General features: G+C 39.8%; 1 protein-coding gene across 3 annotated transcripts in view; it reads right to left on the reverse strand.

Moving 5' to 3' along the window:
* NEGR1 (neuronal growth regulator 1) overlaps nucleotides 1–18,149 on the reverse strand; it is a 416,519-nt gene that overhangs the window by 246,714 nt on the left and 151,656 nt on the right. For all 3 annotated transcript variants that reach the window (XM_069981432.1, XM_069981431.1, XM_069981433.1), the window contains exon 2: nucleotides 352–584. In XM_069981432.1, the coding sequence (XP_069837533.1) occupies nucleotides 352–584 (233 nt within the window). The remainder of the gene's footprint in view (nucleotides 1–351; nucleotides 585–18,149) is intronic.

The following is an 18,149-nucleotide window of genomic DNA, read 5'->3' on the forward strand; positions in this document are numbered from 1 at the left end:
TCCTCCCCGCCCTCCTGATCATTAGGAATGGCCCTGGGCAGGATTTTTTCTAATTATCACTTGTCTGAACACTGCACAGCCTTAATGATTCAGCCCATGTGCAGTGTTAAGACAGGTGATGAATAGGAGAAATCCTTCTAGGGGCATTCCTAATGGTGAAGAGGGCGGGGAGGAGGGACGGAGAGGTGTCGCAGGCCTAGGGCACAAGTACTGATCGCCAAGCCAGTTTGACAAAGGGCTGCAAGTTAAAAAGTTTAAAAAGGACAATAACAGAGACAATGACATTCATCTCTGCTACATCCGTGTTTAATAAGGCATTGTACATAGTTCTACAACACATCAGGTGCTTACCCTGGACGGTGAGATGAACTTGCATTGTCCTAGGACTGTGGTCAGTCTGCACAGAGCAGGTGTATGGCCCGTCATCAAAAATGTCCACCTTTTGTATCCGCAGGCTGTACTCCTTTTTGTTTGCTGTTGCTATTGAAACTCTTGGATCCACCGACCACTTGTCGTTCCCCGCAAAAATAATACTGGAGCGATTCAACCAGGCTCCCTTTGATGCACCTTCTTCCAAGAAGCATCTAGAGATAATAAGACATAACAAAGATATATACTAAATAAATTGGGCAGTGTAGAGAGAATAGGGTGACTAATAAATAAGGTCACAAGGTCTCCGACCAGAATATCTAAGAAAGCGTCTATGGAGGAAGCTCACACTTTTTCCCTTTATTTTCCCCTTAAGGAGAACCACAAGAATCGCTCTTTAGTTAACTTAAGAAATTGGAACAACATTAACAGGATTATAAAGGGTTAACCCATACCTCAGATTCGAAACAATTATACATGAATCAATAGTAAAAGAAAAGAAGAAGCATTATAATATATCTTATCAGAGAATAATGCCTTTTCCTCCATGTATTAGGCTTCCTTCATCCTCCCCCCCCCCCCACCTCCTTAGCCGAGATAGATTAGGTTATAGCTGCTGCCCAACGAAGTCTACGAAGAAGAGAGGGGGATTAGGAAGGAGGAGTATCTTAGGGGAAAAAAATACATTAATAGGCCACTGCTTTTAGAAAAAAGGTTATAACAGGTTAAAACATACTTCTAATTATAAACTATTTTATATGAATCAATAGAATAGGTAGCCATAAAAAAATATAATATATCTTATTAGAGAATAATGTGTCCTTCTCCATTCATCAAGCTCCTTTCCTCTTCTTCTTCAGAGATCAGGTCACAGCTGCTGCCCATAAACAAATCTATGGAGAACAGAAGGGTACTGGAAGGAAGACAGCTGAAGGAAAAGACTTACGCTAAAAAGGCCAATTTTAGTATATCTTATCAGATAATAATGCCTCTTCAGTGATTTATCTGACTCCTCCTCTCTCCCAACACCTTAAGAAAGAATTCAGGTTGCATCTGCTGCCTATAGAAGTCTATGGAAAGGAATGGGAGGAGGGAGAGACCCACATAAAATAGCTGCTGCTTCTAGTAAGTAGTTGGCTTCACAACTACACTACTGATTACTACTGTATAATGTCCTCTGTGCCATATCCCTGTTTTCTCCACACATGTAAAGGCTCCATACACATTAGACATCTGTACAAGTCAATTTCAAATGAAAAGGGGCTAAACATACAACAAGCAATGTCCCTTTTTATCATCTGCTTCACTGAGCACGGAGTAGCCAGATCCGTCTTCTGTTCTGTAATTGTCTTCTGTATTACGCTCATATACACTGTATTTATTACAGAGTTTTTATTACTTTGCAGCAAAATCAAAGCTTCATTTTTAAGTAAACTGGATGACGGTAATAAACCGCCGACGCCGATGTATCTTAACGGAATGAGTGAAAACCGCCAGGTAAGATTCAATGACTTTAGACAAGCCGGAACGCATCGAGAGAGAAAGTCATTCTCCCCATTGAATTATTCATGGCTCCTCCGCTCCACCATAATGAATGATCATTCACAAATAAGAAGCCTTTAATTTACAATATGCAGCCTGAAATCCCTTAAAATCTATCAATTGTTCTCATTTTCTTACATCGAGGCAAAGCAGATACACTGTATCCTGGCAAACAATTCTGCTGGGAGGGGTAGAATACTCTGCAGTCATTCTAAAAAATAAAAAAAAAGCAATGTAACTTATGGATTTAATTGTTAAAGGGGTTTTCAGGCCTTTAAAATTTAGAAAAATATGTATATATTTATCTTAAAGGGGTTGTCCATTTTTAGAAATACTTGGCTACTTTTTTTCCCATAAACAGCGCCTCTTTTGTCCTCAGTTTGAGTGTGGTATTGCAGCTCAGATCCATTGAAATGAATGTAGCTGAATTGTAATACCACACATAACCTGAGGAAAGGGGTGACGCTGTTTTTGCAAGAAAGTAACTGTGTTTTTAACAAATCCTGGATAAGTAGGTACAGATTAAATCCATACAGAATCCACCCTGTAATTTAAATTTTAAATCAAAAGTCTGTCCATTTATCCTGAGCATTTATTTGCAGATTTTTCCCCACTGAGTTCAATCAGGAGGTTAGAATTTTTAATAATTTCAACAAGTTTTTAGAGAATGACTTATTGTTTAAATTAAAGGGGAGATTTATCAAATATGGTGTAAAGTGAAACTGGCTCAGTTGCCCCTAGCAACCAATCAGATTCCACCTTTCATTCCTCACAGACTGTTTGAAAAATGAAAGGTGGAATCTGATTGGTTGCTAGGATTTTTATGTTTTTTCCTCATTTTCTATTCTACGGTCTATAAAATAATCCTGTAATAATGCAGTTTCCATTCTCACCACTATGCCTAAAACTAAGATGAGACTTCCTGTTCTATCTGTGATAATACGGAGGAGACTGCTGGGAAATGATCTGTACAGAATTACAGTGAAAGGTGGCACCAATAAATATGAAAGACAATAGGTAAAGCTCAGAGTTTAGTCTTTCCCTCTGTAAAGATCACAGAGCATGCCCAGAAATGTTTTCTGCTCAATGGGCCAGCTCCTGTCCATTATTGTCTATCACCAAGGGGCTTTCTGTAAAGCATGTTACCAAATGCTGTTATAAACAGCCTAGGCAAGATGGCTGCCCCCATAATAATGTACAAAAAAATCTAATAAAAAAATACAATGAGATTTTTTTCCCACCATTTGGCTTTTAACCATAAAAGATAATCTAGGTGATACATTTCCTTTAAAAGGGAAACTATCAGTAGATTAGACAAACCTAACCTGCTGATATCTCCCTATTGCGCAGGAAGCTCAGAGGATGAAATTTTGTCTCTTACCTTCATCCTCAGTGCCGTTATAGGATGTTGTTTGCTCCTCGTTCTGGTAAGACCCTTGGGAGCACTCCCCTTGCCCCCTAGCTCCATTGATTATCATTAGAAGGGGCGGGTCTGGTGTGGATCGTCACTTTGGGGGTGGAGCAGTGCTCCAAATAGTCTTACCCAGAGGAGGAGTAAATTTGATCATTTTTTTAAAGATAATCCATATTTAAAGGGGATTTTTAGTGTTTTTTTTTTTTAAATATTGGTGGTCTTTTCCACTACGCTTTCTGCTTAGTTGACTATGTATTGTGTTCGCCCTTGCTGTGGCCTGTGTGTCTGATGTCGGACCCCCACTAGTTAGAGAAAAGTAACTGAAACCCCTTTAAATAAGAGTAGCCTGAAGTGCAACTATAGGACAGGGATGGGGAAGCTGTGGCCCTCCTGTTGTTCCAAAACTGCAATCCCCATCCTTGCTACAGGACATGCACAGGTACTGTAAGATTTTCATCCTGGCCCTGGTGCCTGAGGGGCCCCTCTAAAACATAAGAAGCCATTAGTATTATGAATAGCCATAGGCCCTGGTGCAGATCTTACATTGGTGCCCAGGACCTTCAAGCAAGTTGGATTAACCTAACAATTTGAAGCCGCACCACTATTCATGTGTTTTTTTTTTTGTTTTTTTTTCTTTATAGAACGCGACTTTCAGATTTTCTCTTCCGTTCCCCATTAAAAGAAATAAAAAACCAAACTGTTGCTCTTAGTGCGCTCGCCGTACTATTTACCACCTGTGTTTCTGTTTATTTTTTTGTTAACAAGCAAAAAACCCGCTCTCTATTCCAGAGCCACGAGCGAGGATCCGAGAATAAACACCTGCAGATACAAAGGGAAAGATCCGGCATATAAATTCACATCACGGCGAGGTAAAATCAGCCATCTAAGTTTGGAACATTTGCAACTCAGTCCTGTCTGGGATCCCATTCGGGCCCCATTTACAATGGGGGGAGGGGGGGTTTCTGGCTGCTGTCTGGGACTGATGTGTTCTCCGAAATAAAATTGGTTTGAAATTAAAGGGTTAAAAAGATTCCAAATTTAAGGTTGTGTCTATGCTGTGGTTCTGTTGTAGTTTTGCTGTGTTGTAGTAAAAACGTAATGGCGGAACCACAATGCAACAGCAATGAGTAACCAAAGCCTTACTGGGAGAAAATTATTTCATTTGGAAATTTTTCTGCATAGGTCACAGAACATGCCGCCAATGCTCTACCACAATAGTCAATCTACAGGCACTAATTTTTAAATGTCTATATGGCTGCCGTAAAGCAGATCCCACAACTGCTGTGAAGCGTAGAGCAGTAGTTCAGGCAAGATGGCATACCTTATTATTATACCTAAAATAGGAAATATGAAGAAAAAGAAAAAAAATATCTAGAAAATACAGAAAATCTACATTTAGGAAAAAGTAGATTAGAAAAAGATTACATATTACATAAAAATAAGTAACACATTTTAAAGGGATTACCCAGTTGTACAAACTGATTAATTCCAGATGTGTAAACTACTACAGCTCCAGGTTTTTTTTAGTGGTCGTACGTGGTATTGCACCTCGGTACCATTCACTTTAAGGCCGGGTTCACACAACGTAAGACACCATCATACCATGTCACACCGTCACAGAACGGCCAGTGTCAGAGAAGTTCATGAACTTCATTTCTTTTGAATTGGAATGTGGGCGCATTCTGGTGTGCCCAGATACCAATTACCCATAGCCGACAATGTAAGGTGCTGCCGGAGCCGCACTTTACCTAGTCTGCTCTGTCAGTCTTGTGCGGCCGCTATTGAATATTATATATTGAATATATTGAATATTGAATTTTGACATGTCAGTTTTCAGTACAGCCGCAAGGAATCCCGGCTGGAGTGTTTATTATGTGTATACAGTACATCCTGTCCGGCATTGCATAGTAATTAATGTATTCGGACACTTCATTAAATAACGTCCGTGGTTGCAAAACTGCAACTAAGGCCATTGTTTAATGATTTTTTATGTAGTGTAACCTTAGCCTAAAAAAGCACTGTAGCACCATTCATGCATTTCATTACTGTAACTGGGTCATGTGATCACCAACCTGACCCATAGAAAATTACAGTGTGTAATGTGTCAGAAGAAGTTATCGGTTCTGGGTCAGCTGACTCACTTCACTTTCAATATTTCTCTATAAAATGCAATTTGAGGAAGAAAACGCTTCAAAACTGTACTTAGTGTGAACTGCCCTCAACCTGCTTATGAGTCTCCCCTGGCCAATCAGGTGATTTGATCTTCAGGTGAACTCATTACAAACTGCAGTGCTGAGACTTCACCCCCTCTCTCTTCAAATGGTAAACAAAGGCAGCATTAGAAAATCATTTCACTGGGGAAATACAAACCAACATGGCTGAAATCCTACACCTGCCACCTAAGCTAAAACAGATAAGCACAAGACAAACACAAGAGCCTATATATTATTCTATCACTCCATCAGCAATTTATTTTTACTGGAGTGCTTCTTTCAGACTCAGCTGCAATACCAGCCACCGCCACTACTCTACATCTGGCGCTGTGATCCTTTAATCAGTTGATCGACAGCGATGCCGAGCGACTACCGCTGATCTATATTTATCGAACAGCTGGAGAGCCTTTTCAATAAGAACTTTTTATTGACAACAGAAAAGAAAGTTGGGTGCTGATGAAAATTTGTAGGTTCAAAGACTTACTGGCTCTAGGGATTTTTTTTTTTCAGCCTTACAGACAGAACATTCAACCAGATGCGAAAAGACTCAGCACAGAAGATCTTCACATATAGACAATGACCTCTAAACAATGAAGAACAAAAAGTTGTTTATTACGTCTCAAAAGACCCAAAGTACAATACACAGCTTCTTCATTAAAATGTGTAACATAAGCATGTCCTTGATAGAACATCCAGACAAACTAACATTCTATTGAAGTTTCCTTTTCCCTGCATCCCTGCTACTTCTCAGAAACGACGTTCCGATTCTAATTATTCATGTGCGTTCCGGGGCTTTTTTTTTTTTTTTTTTTTGTTCTGCATTGTCTTTAGTGTAATAATATATTTCAATTCGCCAGAGACTGCATGTTATGTCAGGATTCTGAAAAATCTAATTAAAAGCGGATTTCTTACCTGCATACAAAGGTCAGGAGCGAAATAAAAAGAAAAGAAAAAGTAAAAAAAAAAAAAAGTTTGGTGATATTCCTGGTTGACACAATAGGCATTTTTTTTTTTTTTAGCAGTTTATTACAATGTTTCCCATTGCATTTAACAGACTGTGTTACTGTCTACTGTATGAAACTAATAACTGAAGGGAAAGAACAAAGTGTACGGGATATAAAAAAAACTAATTTAAGATCAGCTTCAACATCGCCAGAATCAAAAAGCAGAAGCCTTAAAGGTCACTTTTAATTGAAAGTCTTTCCAGCACATATCGAAAAAGAGGGAAAAATGTCCCACGCTTATACAAAAAGTCTCAAAAAAGAAAAAAAAGTCTGGCTTCACTCAGATAAAAAAAAAATAAAATAAACTATAGTCAGTGTGATCAACAAAAGACGGGATGTTTTTGAAGAACAATGGAGCAAAAAAGTTTAGCCGATCCTTGAGTGTCCTGGCTTACTGTATATTGCCTTCATGTAGAATTTTAGACTTTTTTGGTTTTCCACATTCTTTAGATTTTTATAAATTTTAGATAAAAAAAAAATAAAAATGTAAAAGTCGTAAAGTTGATTGGCAAAAATGCAGTATTTTTTTTTTGGGGTGGAAGAGAATTGGGTGCCAGTCAAAGACTGTGATGGGGACAAAGAAAAATCGCTGAATGCGAAGAGAGGAAAAAAAAAATCTTAATGATGAACAGTGTGTCTATCTCTCGGCGCCATCCCATCATTAATGGTTCCATGAATTCAGGGGCACGCCAATGTCATCTTTTCTGCAGCTAGAACATGGGGACGTATGACAAGCTCGGGCTTTAGATCTTTGTTAGATCTTTGGGTAGGAATTCAAAAAAATTAAATGTCAGGCCGATCATTTATTTTACATCAGGTGAGATTTATAGATATGTCCTACTGAAAAGGAGAAAGGACGACGCTCCGTATGGTTCTGCTTTATGTAGACGTGTAGGTGGTCATTAATGAGAGATGGAATGGCCACCGCAAAGTCCCTGACAGTGACTACCTTGGTCTTGGTGGGAAACAGCAGAATATTTTATGGTGTGTGATATAATAGTTAGTTAAGTTATTATGTGCATTCTGCTAGGATGAGGTGACTATTGTCAGATACAGTACATAGTTTAAATATCTGACTGTAGACACACCGCCATATTGATTATGACTTTTACCTTACTTAATTTCACCTGTGGTTGTACTGTAGAGGAAAAAAAACACCTAAGGATCCTTTTACACGGCCTGATACAGGGTTGTGCAATGACACAGACTGGGCCGGGACGCCGCTTTAGTCGCTGACTGGCTGAGCGGCCAGTTCAGCAGCTGGGGCTGGCATTTTTCCCCGGGTTGTGACATTATTACAACCTGGGGGAATATGATTTCTGGCGGCTGCTCACCACAGGCACAAGGAGACGTAAGTTAGTAATTGTAATCGATTTTCCCCCTGCCTCTGCAAGATGCCAGGTTTTAGAACCCACGGGACTCCTCCTTTAAAGTCACTTACTTCTACATCTGTCTGACATTACCAGCTAGACAATAGATGGCAATACTGTGCTGTGGGACGATCAGGAAAGCCACAATTTTTATTTACCAAAATTTTATTTCCTGGAGTCCGTAGGCAGCACAAGCTTCCCACTGTTGAATACTTGTTATTGCTACATGAAAAATACACTGGTTCCTGGTCTGGTGATCTGCTTTAGGGGTGGATACTTAAGTGTTTATTTATGGCTTATTAACCTGTCTCTGTTTGATTTTTCTTTAACCCATGTGTTGTGATGCCTACGGACTCTGGGAAATTAAAATTTCTGTAATTTTACAGATGGGTTCTGCAGGAGTGGACAACTGATCTCTGGGATGTCAAACAATGATCTGCTTATCTGAAGGGGCATTATGTTACTACTGGGATTCTATGTACTGTATACTATAAATAAACAGTATTGATGAGTATTCCGTGATCTATCATAGGAGTCATATGCAATGGCCAAAGTATATGTAGCTGCTATGGGTCTCAGGGCAGTCAGTTGCAAGAATTTTGTGCTTTTTACTGTACGAAATAACCTGTTACTAGCTTTTTAGTATCTAGTGCTTCTATATGGGTCTTCTGATATGTGACACTATTATTCATACCAAATTATTTATTTCTTATTGTCAGGGCCCACCTCCTTTTATATGGGCCCCTATAAGTTCTAGTTATGCCTCTTGACATATGGTTCCTCTAGGAGTCAGGGCTGGCACCACCGCTCCCCCTAGATGAATAACAATGGACAATGTATGGACGGTTATAGCCCGATACATAGTGAAGGCACTGACACTAAAGGGTTAATCAATTAATTAATCTATGACTGTAATGTGTAGTGGTAAGGCCGGTGATATTACATTAATCTCCCTCTGTCACCTGTCTGTGGTCGGAGGAAACACTTCCCACTATTGTTCTATTTAATTACAATAAAGATGGAAAATGATGACAACCTGTAAATGTAAAAAGTCTATTCAAAGCAATAGTAATAATATAAAGCAGATGCCAGGCCTGGCTATGCGATGCAGATCTGTGTTATTCAGGGTTTATTTGGGCTGGATTATTGGAATTATATTGGGGTCTGTCAGGTTCTACTGACCCTAGGGCTCTTTAACACCACCAAGTCTCATCACCTATATCTCCGGCTTTACTACCGCCACATCTCATACCTATCACCTATATCTCCGCCTTTACTACCGCCACATCTCATACCTATCACCTACAGTATATCTCCGCTTTTACTACCGCCACATCTCATACCTACAGTATCACCTATACCTCAGTCTTTACTACCGCCACATCTCATAGCTATCGCCTATATCTGTCATTCCTACCACCATGTCTCATAGCTCTCACCTATACCTCAGTCTTTACTACCGCCACATCTCATACCTATCACCTACAGTATATCTCCGCTTTTACTACCGCCACATCTCATACCTACAGTATCACCTATACCTCAGTCTTTACTACCGCGACATCTCATAGCTATCGCCTATATCTGTCATTCCTACCGCCACATCTCATAGCTATCACCTATACCTCAGTCTTTACTATTGCCACATCTCATAGCTATGATCTATATCTCAGTCTTTCCTACCACCATGTCTCATAGCTGTCACCTATATCTCAGTCTTTACTACTGTTGTGTCATCTATTATCTACATCTCAGTCTGTACTACCGCAATGTCTTATACCTATCACCTATATCGCCGTTTTTACTACCGCCACATCTTATAGCTATCCCCTATACTGTACCTCAGTCTTAACAAAAGACCTATTACAAAGGATTTGTCAGGACAGACAACCCCTTTAAGTCCATACACGACTTAAAGTGTACCTCTTGTTCGATGTAAAAAAAAAAGTTAACATACAGTTAGGGCTTCCTCTTTGGCTGCTGTCTGGCAATTTTCACCCACCTATTTGGCATTCACTCTCATGGGGGTCGTGTACTCATTAGCTGAACAGGTCAAGGGCCAGTGAGCTGCATTTCAGCCTGTATTGCCGTCCCTTCTGTGTGCGGAGAGGATGACAATACAGCGTGGGATTCAATAATACTGGTAACATCCCCGCCACCAGTAGCCCCCTCTGCCGCCAGTAAGCCCCACCCTCACCAGCATACCCCACCACCCTCATAGTTATGCCCCTTCCCCTCTGCCTGTCGGTACAAGTCACAGCCCCCCCCCAACCACACCCTGACCTGTTTCTTCTGGTCTGTGAAAATGCTTCCGCTCCGGCACCTGCAGTTTACACACTAGGAGACAGATGAGCGCTGGGCAGGGCGGTCAATCAAATTACTTCCTGTGCCTCGACTCTTTTTTCTAATGAAGAAAGAGTTGAGATTTCGGCCAGTGTAACAGTAAGTAAGAAATAATCAGAACAGCGCCCCCTGGTGTTTTAAAGTATAGGCTAGGTTTAAAACATATTAAAAACACAAGTACAGTGGTACCTCGGTTTAAGAGTAACTTGGTTTAAGAGCGTTTTGGTTTAAGTGCTCACAGCTTTTCAAAATTGTAACTTGGTTTAAGAGCATTGCTTTGGTTAAAGAGCTCCCTGTACTGGGTGGGAAGCAGAGCGGGGGAGGGGCATGGCCTGAACAGGGTGGTCTACAGCACTGTACTCTGACCCAGGAAGTCTTCCACACCTTCCAAATCATAGCTGATCCACTTCAGGCTGGGGCTTGCATCAGGGGACAGGACTGTGGGGGTAATTTCTTCATAGTTGTTACCCCTTTCTCCCCGGACAGAGAGCGCTGCATGTATGTGCCCACCCTGCTCATTCCTTCATGCTCCCTTCAGTCTCTGTCAGCCCTTGTGTTTCCCATCCTCTCCAATCCTGCTATAATGTGCCTGCACTTACACTCAGCTATACACACTGCTGCTATACTGTGCCTGCACTCACAATCAGCCATTATAGGGATCTGCTGTTCATCCTGTATCTACAAGCTGTTGCTGTGTTATCAGGGTTATGCAGTTACTATACATTATACCCCACATGCTGATTGCTATACTGTACAGTAACTTACAATATCACATATTCAGCGTTTTCTAAATGTTTGTTTAATTTGTTTTACATGTTATTCAGAATAAATAATCATTATGTTTGGGGTGTGGAACCAATTCTCTGCATTTCAGTGATTTCTTATGGGAAAATTTGCTTTGGTTTAAGAATGGATTTGGATTACAAGCACGGTGCCAGAACGAATTATGCTCGTAATCCAAGGCACCACTGTATATTACAAGATTGTCAGTAAGCCCAGGATCTGTTGTTTAGAAAAAATATAATAAAAATTACAACAGCTACTCTTTAAGGTGTGGCCTAGTTGATGGGTGGAGTTTGACAGGAAAATTAAATAATGCCATTGAAATATAAAAAAAAAAAAATAATAATAATAATAAAGTAAAGCACAAAAAGAAACCAAGGCTGATGTGGGAAGGAAGAAGTTACCGGGCTTCAGAAATCTGTTTATTGGGTGAAGCCAGTGTGATAGCATTTAATTACCGAAACTCTAGCGGCACAGCAAATGATTTACCGAGGAAAGGCCGAAACACAAGTGCTGAGAAGCTACAGAGCAGAATAAATAGCTATATTGACTTAATACGCCAGCTAGCGAGATAGCCAGTTCTGTCTTTTATAATTTGACAATTAAAGAAAGCCGTTTCTGGAGCGTAGTACGGTATTTCACGTTAATTAGTACCATGGGGAGCGCGGAATGAAAAGAAGGCGTCCATCACACGCAGGTTCCCTGCACTACGTCTCACCAACTCCTTAAATTATAAATGGGGTTACGAGAAGCTGCAGCACAATGGAGGCACAGGACTGAAATGGCTGGAAAGAAATAAATATATAAGTCCGTCCTTTCATCTACAGGGTTAATACGGCGCTATTAATACGCGGATATCTGCGACATTGTATCCGTCCATTATTCTCCATTAATTGTATTTATAATCCCTTATCATTAAACAACAACCTTAATATTCTCTGGCAACACGGGAGCCCTGGAGATGCGAGAATGTGATGGCGCAGCCTTTAATTTAATTATGTACGAAATTGCCTCATGTCTATTCAAATATTAAGCTTATTAAATTGACTATTTTGCATATTTCATTTATTTAGGTTTTTTTTTTTATCCAGGAAGACATTTACATGTTGGCAGACTAAGCGCCCACAAAAACTACAAGAGACTTTGTGTCGCCAAAAATAGTGATCATTGTGGCCACCAAGTAATATATGCCATACGCCGAACCATTGCTTTGTGGTCTCACTGTATAGAGTAGACAAGTATAGATTAGCCATGTCTACGTCTTACGGTCATTTTTTTATTTATATAGTAGAGATGAGAGCAACTCAAGCAAATTCTAGTGTTCTGCCTTTCATTACTGGAGGCTGAAGAAGTTGGATGTAAGGAGACCTAGAAAACTATAGGCTGTATCCATGTTTTTAGGACTGCCTAGGGCTGCATTCAACTTCTTCAGCCTCCGATATTCAAATGCCGAACAAACTGACACTAGGAGGCACGCATTGCACTCATTTTTAGTATTTAGCAGTAAAGTCACTGCTACAGATGTGTCCATCCTTATCTTACCTTAGTTAAAGGGAATCTGTTACTAGGTTTATATTGTATTAAATGAGGGCAGCATAAACTACTGACAGAAATGCTGAACAGATGTTTTCCTAATATGAAGGAGAATGGGATTCTTACCACACCACTCCCCCGCACTTCAGCTGCTGATTGACAGTTAACTGACTATACACAGCATGAATGCATAACTGCCAATCAGCAGTTGGTGGGCAGAGTTTTCCGGTGCTTATGAATATCCAGGACTACTGAGCTCATGCACATAATGGAAAGGGACTACTTATTGTCCATGTTATTCAGGAGGAGATCTCTGAATCAGCTGCACAGAACAATGTAAAGGATACATCATTCTGTTCAGCTTCTCTGTCACTAGTTTATGCTACCCTTAGATAGGACAGCATATACCTACTGACAGGGTCTCTTTAAAGATACCCAAATCTCTTGAAAACAAGAGCTCAACACCAGTGTACAGGTTTGCAGAATAAGATGGTAAATACTGTAAGTACTGTACTGGACCACACCTAAAGCTTTAATACTTTCAACAAAAATAGCTTCAGCAGCAATATCATTGGCTCTTATGTGTTGTGACATCACTAGTCCCACCCCTGAGGTCCAGATTCACCAACCCACCTCTTGATAAGACCCTGACAAAGAGCAAAAAGAGCTTTTCCAACAGTAAAATTCCATACAAGGTAAGTATGGAAGTATGGTTAGTAAATCCACATATAAACTCTCCTGGGAAATATGGATTTTAGAAAAACATTTTGAAAACATTAGGTTTTTGACAATTCTTCAAATTTTCTTTATGTGTTAAGGTGTGGATTTGTAATCTTTTATTGAATTAGGTAGACAAAATTACATGAGGAATTGATATATATTAAATAAAAAAAAAAAACACTGAGAACAGGTCCTAATATATCTAAATTTAAACCTAACCAAGTTTCTGTAAAATTGAGCTTAATATTTTTTGATGTTTTTAGAAGTAAAAACAGCTGAAAAATTCCAACAATGGCTGACCACCAATGTACTTTATACTCAGCCAAAATCCCAAGAAACTTGTTTACAGGTCTGCGCGAAACAAAAAAAAAAATCTCTTCGGAATTGGCAGCGGACGGCGTCACTTATTCTGGTAAATGAACCATAATAATCTGCATTAAATCAATGAGTCCAAATTCTGAGAACAATAATAGTTTCACAAATAGGACTTCTAGCTGAATGCTGAGTCACAAGACTGCGACGACATCGCTAAAACCTTCAACTTTTTTGCAAGTATTTCATTTTGTTTTGCAAATTTTTGACTTGGTATTTTTAAAACTGCAGGCAAACATGGTTCATGGCATCCAAGCCCAGGAGACCCAAGTTATATAAATAATTACATTAGTTTCATTGGCGGATTTGGAATACAAAAATACCTTCTGGACACACATATGCTTCTTAAATACTAGGCTCGCTCAATCACAGATCCCGTGTCAGCTGGCTGGCTCATCAATGGGTAATTTAACTAATTGCCAAGCCACCAAGGAATCCTTTAGCAGTGGATATGAATGGGGGGAGGGGGGGCAGACCCTCCGATACAGCAGATGTAAATTGAGAATATTTATATACCCGTGTTCAAAGGCAGCGCACATTATATAACATAAAGAATGATATAGAATAATGACCTACATTTCATCTGGCTGCGAAGGCTTACATCAACCAACCGTACCGTATCATTACCAATAAGCTAAAAATATACTAGGATAAGCTTATTAGGCTGCTTACAGATGTTGAGCGTGATATCACAATATGGTTTTACATAGATTATAAGAAAATCTGCTGCATAATCTTAAAGGAAAGCTCTGAAGAGACCAAAAGTTTTCCTAAACACAATCACAAAATGATATAAATCTATAGTACTTGACCGCCAAATTGCTATTTTTGGAAATTTTTGAGAACAACATTACAGACATAGCTCTTTACCCTCAATAGTATTCATGTGTCCATCCTTACCTTTCCATATATTAAGGAGTCCAATTACTTATCATACACATTGAATACATTATTAAGACATGTTAGGTTGGTGTGGATGAAACCATACTCATAGGCAGTGACTACATGATTGTACATGTAATAGAACAGCCTTACTGCCAAAGTCCTGCTGCCATAAACCAACCAATGTAGACAAAGTTTGATCCACATGCACCATCCACAACCTGGAACTGTACCTTTGAGGGCCCATGCACACATCATAAAAATCTATTTCACACCATAGGGTGTCTCTGGTGGAAAATAAGTCAGGAAATTAAAAATCCTGTTCTATTTTCATCTGAAATTCAAAAACAGATGCCCCATAGAACCATATGAAAGCATCCAGAATTCCAGATCCAAAAACTGGCTAGAATTCTGGACTCCTGGGTCAGCTTCGGCACGCGGGATACAATCAGGATACAATCAGGAAACAGATTAATGCGCCGCTCTGTTTGACAGGATGATGAGCTATTGGTTCCCCGCCCTGTCAATCACTCTTCCAGCCAGAAGTAGCATTATGCCTCGGGCCACAAGAGGATGCTCTTTCCCCAGCGCTCCAGCACACCAGCAGAGAAGACAAGATGGAAAGTTACTTTAATGCCATGTAGCAGGTAAGTATGTGTTCTTCTTTTTATTTTCTTTAGTTTTCTACGGTCAGGAAATACTATTTCCTGAAGCCTCCTGAAAGAGTTCCTGATCAGTACTTCCTGACCGTAAAAATGGCCACGGACGTGTGAACGCAGCCTAAAACCCTTTATTGTCAAGTGATTGTCTTAAATGCCGCCCCCTGACTTAAGACTTTTGCGTAATGCAAGGAGAAGGTTCAACAGAATCCAGTGCACACATGCAACACTTTAAACCCGTCAGGGTCAAGAGTGATTGGTCAAAAAGGTGCATGTATATACCGATTATTCTAATAGGTTTTGGAGACTTGTTCAAGACTGGATGCTCCTTGTGTTGGTTGACTGATGGGCATCCTTTCTCTTATAATCCTGAAGATGCTGTTGGATCGCTTACCTAGAGTTAATGTGACGTAGGGTGTGAGAAGGTCGGGCATGTTGGATCTTAACTGCTTGATCGTGAAGAGAGAAGTTGCTGCAAAAGGAGTATGGCAGTGGCTTATCTCGTCCCTCTTAATTCAGAATGCATGGGCGCTCACCTAGGCCAACATTTACATTTATGAAGGGGGGGGGAACTGAATGAATATTCGTCTGACAGCTATGGCGGGTATATAGGTATCTTTAGTGTCGGACTGGGGTATCGGGGGTCCACCAGAGAAAAAGATCCTGGGGGCCCACCAATGAAGAACCAGTGAGAAATAACATGTCAGTCAGTGTTTTTGCAGGTACTTAAGCGGAGGGCCCACCGGAGGATCTTCCGGTCCTCCGGTGGGCCAGTCCGGCACTCGGTATCTTTAAGATAAAGACACTAAATCTGGGCAGTGAGAGGGTCACCAGCACACAACACTGGTCTAAGCAACTCACATAGTCATGTTCACCGCGTGATGTCTGAACAGCAGAACTTCTCTACAGTAGAGTCTAAACAGATGGCAGGAAAACGCATTTGATTCCCAGCCATGCGACATGCACTGACATGCACCAGGACACAAATTAAAAGCGTAACAATCCAGTATGGACACCTATGCCACCGCCATTCTCTCTGCAATACTTGAAGCTAACAGTCACTTGAAAATGTCATCTGTTATTACATTCACCGCTCGCACCTGACATGCTTTAGTGGAAGAATGATCAACACCGGTTTTGTTCTGTATCACAAATCAGGAATCAAGGCAAAGTGCGCTGATACATGCCAGGGACCAGCTCCAGCTTAAGAGCTCTCAAATAATCGCTTTTTGGAGACTGTGTCTGTGCCATTGGGTAAGTGCAGGAAAGACTTGGAAAGCTTCATTGACCAAGAGAATTATAGGACAGGAAAAAAAAAACGAAATAGATTACAAGAGCAGCGTCTATCATCCAAAAGGCTGCGGGAAGAGTTTACTGAGAAGGGTTTGTACTGCAAAGAATAAATCTGGTCCAACATAAAAAGGATCCCAAATTTGTAGAAAATTTCCTTGCCCATAGGGGGCAGTATTATAGTAGTTATATTCTTGTATATAGGAACAGTATTATAGTAGTTATATTCTTGTATATAGGGAGCAGTATTATAGTAGTTATATTCTTGTATATAGGAGCAGTATTATAGTAGTTATATTCTTGTATATAGGAGCAGTATTATAGTAGTTATATTCTTGTATATAGGAGCAGTATTATAGTAGTTATATTCTTGTATATAGGGGCAGCATTATAGTAGTTATATTCTTGTATATAGGAGCAGTATTATAGTAGTTATATTCTTGTATATAGGAGCAGTATTATAGTAGTTATATTCTTGTATATAGGGGCAGTATTATAGTAGTTATATTCTTGTATATAGGAGCAGTATTATAGTAGTTATATTCTTGTATATAGGAGGCAGTATTATAGTAGTTATATTCTTGTATATAGGAGCAGTATTATAGTAGTTATATTCTTGTATATAGGAGCAGTATTATAGTAGTTATATTCTTGTATATAGGAGGCAGTATTATAGTAGTTATATTCTTGTATATAGGAGCAGTATTATAGTAGTTATATTCTTGTATATACTGTAGGAGGCAGTATTATATTAGTTATATTCTTGTATATAGGGAGCAGTATTATAGTAGTTATATTCTTGTATATAGGAGGCAGTATTATAGTAGTTATATTCCTGTATATAGGAGGCAGTATTATAGTAGATATATTCTTGTACATTACAGTATTGTATAAGAATGTAAGAATTATATGTACAGTATTATTTTCTCATAAATCGAGTGATATTGTAACACTGTAAATATCTGTTAACCCAGAGGGGACAGTATTATAGTAATTCTGGCCCCTCTCTTTTTGTGTCTTTTGCATCACTTTACTTACCTGTTGTCTCATTTTGAAGGAATTTATAAATGATATTGGATTATTGTATCATCCTCCACCATGGTAACATTATTGTGATAAATGACGATGCAACTCCCCTAATCCCCCACGGGAAACAGTCAAGAGCAGCCATGCCACCATCGCATAGTCCCAACAGAGTTGCACATTTGCTTGCACCTATTTAGTATAATCACTGTATTTCCACTGCAATTTACCACAATTCTGGCCGCCAAGTATTCTGATGGGAAAACCCCTTACCATATGCCCTATTAAGCATCTGAATGGGCGACGTGTAACACTACATTTGCCCTTCGAGGCCGTCTGCAGCTTCCCGCAGCGATAGCAGCCTAGTAACATAATTCCAGCAATATAATCCCGACATATGTACATGCTCTTCATTTACAGACAGGTAAAAAATAGAAATGGGCACAAGAAACGCGCCGTTTTGTTCTAGTGCGCTGAGCAGAGGTTTTGTTGGCTTCGGGTCTATAGAGAGAAATAGCAGCCAACAAATGTGTTAGCCGCCATGTGTGGGAAGAACACTGCGCCTGGATGAATGAGCCAGGCTTGTTTAGGTGTAGATCTTCTCCCAGCTGAGTACCGAGGAGGAGAACATT

This window comes from Dendropsophus ebraccatus, chromosome 8 (genome assembly GCF_027789765.1).
Source record: "Dendropsophus ebraccatus isolate aDenEbr1 chromosome 8, aDenEbr1.pat, whole genome shotgun sequence".
NCBI classification, from domain to species: domain Eukaryota; kingdom Metazoa; phylum Chordata; class Amphibia; order Anura; family Hylidae; genus Dendropsophus; species Dendropsophus ebraccatus.